The sequence below is a fragment of the Balaenoptera musculus genome, chromosome 19, assembly GCF_009873245.2.
Source record: "Balaenoptera musculus isolate JJ_BM4_2016_0621 chromosome 19, mBalMus1.pri.v3, whole genome shotgun sequence".
NCBI lineage: Eukaryota > Metazoa > Chordata > Mammalia > Artiodactyla > Balaenopteridae > Balaenoptera > Balaenoptera musculus.
This window is the reverse complement of record NC_045803.1, coordinates 12,084,206-12,090,207: the sequence shown is the minus strand read 5'-3', so window position 1 is coordinate 12,090,207 and position 6,002 is coordinate 12,084,206. Positions and strand designations below refer to the sequence as shown.

Here is a 6,002-nt window from a genome sequence, read left to right as displayed (position 1 = left end):
GGGGCGCAGAGGAAGGGGAGGCTGCCGGGAGGACTGGTTGGGAGGACCGGCTGGGAGGGAAGGACAGGGCACAGGGCCGGGAGAGGGACCGGGAACCCGGGGGACCAGCAGGCAGAGGGGTGCCCGCTGGAGGAGGCAGGCAGGCGGGGCGGGATGTAGGGGGCGAGGGCAGCGGGCACCAGGCTGGCTGGGACCTGGGTGGAGGGGCAGTGTCTGTCTCTCCCGCCTGCTCCATCCGGTCCTCATGCGTCTGTCTGTCTGGCCTCTCTGCAGGGCCAGCTCCACCATGGACTGCAGCTGCGTCTCCGACCTTCTCTTCGCCCCGCCTGCCCTGCCGGCTCTCTGGACCCCTGGTAACTGGCCTGGACCTCCCCCACCCCTTCCCTAGCCCTCGGGCCTTCCCAGCAAGCCGGCCCCGCCTTTCTGCATCTCTCACTGTCTTCCTTCCACCTCCCCGGGTCTTAGTCAGAGTCGCCTGAATCCAACCCCTTCATGAAAAACTTGGCTAAAAACTTCACAGCTAGATGTCCCTGCCACATGCCTGCTGGGACACGAGCGTCTTTTGGAGGGCAGGTGAGGTGTGGAGGTTGGAGAGGGACAAGGAACGTGGGGCCTGAGGACCTGGGGTCTCGGCCGGCTGCAGTCTGCTCCCACCCAGGACCTGCGGTCAAAGAAGCAGGGAGACTGGAGAGAGACGGGCACTGATGGGGCAGGGACGGGGACGAGAGGGGGCACTAGGCTAGGCGCTGGCAGACAAGTGGACAGACTGGATGACCCAGGCAGGGGGACACGGAGACGTGGCCAAACCAGCCGGAGCCTGGGAAAGAGGACGGCTTGCTTGGAAGTGGATGACCAGAGCGGGGATGTGGGCGCGCCCCACAATGAGAGAGAGAGAGAGAGAGAGAGAGAGAGGGGAAGAGACGAGACTTGGTGCCTGGTTATTTGGGGTCTTGGAGTGTGTCTCTGTGTCACCCTTCAGGGTTTCCGGAAGAAGGGGTCACACTGGAAAAGTGTGCGTTCGCCTCTTTGTTGAGCTGGTGCGCCTGCTTGTCTGTGTACGTCCGAGGCTACCCGAGTGTCTCTGGGCCGGGCGTGCTGAGTGTCTTTGGGACTTTGAGTGGCTGCATTTCAGGGTGGGGGTGTCTGCCAGCTCGCCGCCATGTGTCCCTGCCTCGTGGCTGAAGAGCCTCTGGCTGCTCCCTTCGCGGTGTGCGGCTTTCCGACCCGAATGGACGGCTGAGCTTGGTGCCTTTCGGGCTGCGGGGGTGGGTGCTCCCCAGGCCTCTGGGCCGGGGGCTGTGTCTGTGTTTGGGGTGTGTGGAGGTGGTTCTTGCACCTGTGTGTCCCGGAGTGTAGCTGGATATCGGGGGCTGCGTGTCTTGACGTGTGTGTGTCTTGACGTGTATGTGTCTGTGTGCCGAGGTTGCGGGTCCTCCCTCTCGTTGTGTGTGCGTGTCAGCATGTACAGCACATCTGAGGACGCGCGATGGACAGGTGGCGTTTCCGGGCTGCGCTGTGTGTCTACATGTGTGTGGCCAGTTGTGCGTTGTCATCTTTGGGGTCGTGTGGGTGTGTCTGTGATACAGCCGCTTCCCCCCCCCCCCCCCCCGGGGACGTGTTCTGGGTGTGGAATGGGCCAGAGGTCGCATGTTGATTGAGCCCTGTCTTCTTAGGTGAGAAAGACCCCAGATGGAGTTGAGAGAAAAATCCTCCCTTCAGGGAGGAAACTGCCTGGCCTTCTCCAGCCTCAGGCAGGGAGGCCGTATTTCCCATTTTTAGATACCAGGCAGCCTTGATGCGACCCTGCTCCTCCTTGCCTCCCATCCCTGAAATTCTAATAAGCCAGAGAGGGCAAGGAACTGCCCAGGGCCACACAGCAAGTGGATACAAATGGTCTGCCAGCTCAGAGTGCCCTCCCTCACCAACCTCCTTCCCTTTCTTGCATGGTTCTCAGCTTCTTATAGGCTAATTCTGCCTCCTGTTTTCATGCCTGGTTCTGGGGTCTCTGAGGAGGGGGAAGGGGACAGAGGATATGGCATAGGAGAAGCAGGACGCAGGGCCTGAGGCCTTGTGGATGGGAGGTGAGATTTAGGGGTGGGCAAGCCCCTCCTGTCTCCACCTAGCATCTGGGTGTCTGGACATGGGGCGCAGGACGCCCACCTGAGCGTGAGACACACAGCGCTGAGCTGTGGGTGTTAAGACTTGGGTGCCTGTGGGGCTGGGGGTTGGGAGGCTCTTCTACTGTCATGGTGTCACCCAGGCTGTGCCTGTCAGGTTGACACATGCGTCTTGATGCTGCACTCACTGTCTCCACCACAGTGTTTCATTTGGCCCTTTGGGGTCCTGCGTGTCTCTCATCACAGTCGTGCCGTTAGTGGATCCCAGTGCTGAGGGGCCCGAGACATGCTGTTGCGTGTGCTGGGATGGGTGTGCAATGCTCCGTATCCGGAGTGTCCGCCTTGGCGGCACATGGTGGGTGGTGTGTCATGTCCCAGCAGGAGTGTGGCACTCTGGTGCATCTGTGTCCCGTGGTACAGCTGGGGGTCCCTCGAGGGTGAGTGGACGTCTGTGAGATAGGCTGTGTGCTGTGGGCATCCGCAGACACTCACTGCTCTCAGACCAATGTAGCATGGATGCAGGGAGGGGACACAGGGACGTGAAAGGTATAAATTCATGGACAGGTGCAGAGACACACATGTACACAGGCCCAGCCTGGACGTGCCAGGGTGAGGTCAGCTGGGGCGGTGGGGGGAGGGAAGTTCAGGGAGAGATGGACAGGAGACAGGGAGGGGGGACAGCAGGAATCAGGGTCTCTCAGACCAGAGCCCTCCGGGGGCAGGGCCAGCCTGGGGGGGGCTTCGGGGAGAATGCTGTGGAGGGCGTGCCCTTCCCTGCAAGCCCCTCCCAGTTCATCCCCACAGTCAAGAATGCAGGAAACTGGTCCCTCCCTCCCACCCTCTGCCCAAGTTGTGCAAAGGTAGGGGATCAGGCTGGAACTGCCAACCCAGTGTCCCTGGACGAGTTCTCTCCCTCTATTTGGACAGTCTGGGGACTAGACACCAATTGGGGCGTGAAGAGCGGGAATCGCGTCCCTAAACATGCCTGAGGCTGGCTGACTGCTCATCAGAGACCAGGAGTCAGGGGAGGGCTGGATGCCTCCTGGCTCCTGAATCCAAGGAGGACCCAGAGCCCCGGACTTGGCGCCCTGACCCGGGGCCGCACCCCTGCCTCCTGTCCCCAGGGTTTGCCTTCCCGGATTGGGCCTACAAGCCGGAGTCATCCCCCGGCTCGAGGCAGATCCAGCTGTGGCACTTTATCCTGGAGCTGCTGCAGAAGGAGGAGTACCAGGGTGTCATCGCCTGGCAGGGGGACTACGGGGAATTCGTCATCAAGGACCCCGACGAGGTGGCTCGGCTCTGGGGCATCCGAAAGTGCAAGCCCCACATGAATTATGACAAGCTGAGCCGGGCCCTGCGGTGAGGAGGGGCTGGGGGCCGGGACTCCCACTCCCACCTCGCCCCTCTCCCCTCACTGTCCCTCTGGGCCCCTGCCCCCTGGGGGCTTTCCCTCAACTTCCTGGGGCAGAATCCTGTCGGATCCCAGCACACAGGGCTCTGCACGTGTAGCTACTGTAAGTACCTACTTGTGCGTGAAAGGAAGGCACGAAGGGAGGACCGGAGCCCTGGGCTTTGGAGCCACACAGGCCAGGATCCCAGCCCCTGCCTCACCCCTTCCTTGCCCTGTGACCTTGGCCAAAGGATTTCTGCGAGCCTCAGTTTCCCCAAGTCCTTGTGCTCTGTGCCGGGCACAGAGCACGTGTTAGGGGCCCTGCCTTCACCTCCCTGGGTCCCGCCCCCAGCATCAGCATCCTCCTTCGGTCCACAGCTACTACTACAACAAGCGCATTCTCCACAAGACCAAAGGGAAGAGGTTCACCTACAAGTTCAACTTCAGCAAAGTCGTGCTTGTCAATTACCCACTGTTGGACGTGGCAGCAGCCACCACGGGCGCTCCACTCTTGCTGACCCCTGGTCCCTTCGGGGGAGCCCCTGGGCCAGATGCTCCTCCCCTCACCCCCGAGGTGAGTCAGGATCCTGGGATCCCAGAGCGAGGTGCTTAGTGCCATGAACCCCCTGGGGAGGGGGCAACCAGTCTGAGTGGCACCCACTCCCTCCCCTCCCTCTCCAGACCCTGCAGACCCTGTTCTCTGCCCCACGCCTGGGAGAGCCGGGGGCCCGGGCGCCCCTGTTCACCCCCGAGACAGACAAACTGCGTCTGGACAGCCCTTTCCCGTTGCTGGGCTCTGGTAAGGGCCTGGGGTCCAGGTGTGCCGGGGAGGGCTGTGTGAGGGCAAAGATGGGGGAGGAGACAGGATGCAGGAAGGAGGCTCCGGGCGAGGCTGTGTGTGTGTGTGTGTGTGTGTGTGCGCGCACGCGTGTCGAGGCTGTGTGTGTGTATATGTGTGTGTGTGTGTGTGTATGTGTGCGTGCACGCGTGTTTAAAAGTTGGAGGATGCGAGGTGAGGCAGGGAGGAGGGAAGCTGGAGAGGGGGACAGGCCGAGAGAAGGGTTTTCTGGGGGCGCTAAATGAATGGGAGACAGGTGGGGAGGTAGAGATGGGGGGAAGCCACGTGAGGGTGGGGAGATCCCACGTGCGAGGACAGTGGGAGACTCGGGTGGAATACGGCAGGGAGGTGGCACCCTTTACTAAGGCCCCGGCAGCCAGCCCTGATAGTGGGGCAGAGTGGCCCAGCCTGAACGCCACCCCCGTTCCCCCACCCACCAGGTGCCACTGGCTATTCCAAGCCCCCCGGCCTGCTGGGTCCCTTCGGCCGCGCCTTCCCAGAGCACCCCTGGAACTTTAGCCCGTACCTCACCGGCCCCTTCCCCAAGCTGCCCCCGCCTCTCTACCCCCCCCACTTCTACCCCAACCCTCTGGCCAGTTCCCTGGGCCACCTGCCCTCAGCAGGGGCAGGGGGAAGCCCCACCGCTGCGCCCCTGCTGGCTGCCACCACGGAGGGCCTGGGCCCCGAGCGCCCCTCGGGCCTGGCAGCAGCCCCTCGCCTGGCACTGCCGAGGGCTGGGGGCCCAGAGGCCGCGCTGGGGGGGAAGGAAGACAGCGACTCGGAGCTGGAGATTACCGACGTCAGCGGCTGCAGCTCTGACAGCGAGGGCGACGAGGGCCTCCCCGTGCCCCCCAAGGCCAAGGCGGGCAAAGGGGGGGTCGGCAGCTGAGCCGGTGCGGGGTGATGGATTCTGCCAGGGCGGGGACCAGGGTGGCCACTCGCACAGCCTCTTCCGTTGTCTGGTCTGCTCTCGATGTCCTGCCTGAGGCCGGGGACCAGCCTTCGGCCCCTCCCAGGCCCAGGCTCACGGCGGCCCCAGTCTTCTTCCCCAGCCCCAGACTGGGGGTCTCACCTCCCCCTCCAGAGAGGGGAGGGGACACGATGGCCTCCAGCCTCCTCCCCAGGCTCCAGTTTGAGGGGGTCCCCGCCTGGCCCACTCCCAAAGTGCAATACGGCGCCCAGCCTTCCCTGCCCACCTGCCCCTGTGCTGTGACCTGAGTGTTCGTGCGGCCGTGTCTCCCCCTGTGCCGGCCCCAGTCCTGATGCCCCCGCCTCCATCACAGGCCCCCTGGGGACAGGGAGCTCAGAGCAATAACCCCGCCCCCAGCCCCCACCCAGGAGGGCCCCCCACCCCATGACCCCCACCAGCGACCTCCAGAGAGTTTACTACAAAAATAAAAGAACAGAAAGAAGTGTGAGATGCAGGGTGCCCAGCGTCGTCGTGGGTGACCAGGGGGCTCGGGGGTGGGAGCTGGGAGGGGTGTTGGGAGGGGCCTGGGGAGTCACTGTCAAGACACAGGGACGAATGAATGAACAACTGGAGAAAGGCAAAAGGCGCAGAGGCGACGGGGTAGGACAGACGCAGGAAGTGATGCCAGACAGTTGTGGAGCGTTCCAGACACCGCGCCCGGGCCCTTGCCCGCCCTCACAAACACAG

At 63.4% G+C, this 6,002-nt stretch overlaps 1 protein-coding gene across 2 annotated transcripts; it reads left to right on the top strand.

The window, feature by feature from the left end:
- The first annotated feature begins 281 nt into the window (after window positions 1–281).
- On the top strand, window positions 282–5,656 carry ERFL (ETS repressor factor like). 2 transcript variants are annotated; one of them, XM_036834399.1, is made up of 6 exons: window positions 282–353; window positions 466–573; window positions 3,242–3,476; window positions 3,886–4,081; window positions 4,189–4,306; window positions 4,786–5,656. In XM_036834399.1, the coding sequence occupies exons 2-6, from the start codon at window positions 525–527 to the stop codon at window positions 5,232–5,234; spliced, it is 1,047 nt and encodes a 348-aa protein (XP_036690294.1). In that variant the 5' UTR covers window positions 282–353; window positions 466–524; the 3' UTR covers window positions 5,235–5,656. The 2 variants fall into 2 exon arrangements, with proteins under 2 accessions (XP_036690294.1, XP_036690295.1); XM_036834400.1 differs by lacking the exon at window positions 466–573 and having other exon boundaries at window positions 287–353.
- The last annotated feature ends 346 nt before the right edge of the window (window positions 5,657–6,002 follow it).

Excerpts from the sequence above, each read along its gene's own strand:
- ERFL (XM_036834400.1), top strand. The coding sequence starts at position 287 with ATGGACTGCAGCTGCGTCTCCGACCTTCTCTTCGCCCCGCCTGCCCTG. Across the intron at positions 4,082-4,188 it reads CTCCTCCCCTCACCCCCGAG|ACCCTGCAGACCCTGTTCTC; the intron begins GTGAGTCAGGAT and ends CTCCCTCTCCAG. Across the intron at positions 4,307-4,785 it reads TTTCCCGTTGCTGGGCTCTG|GTGCCACTGGCTATTCCAAG; the intron begins GTAAGGGCCTGG and ends CCCACCCACCAG.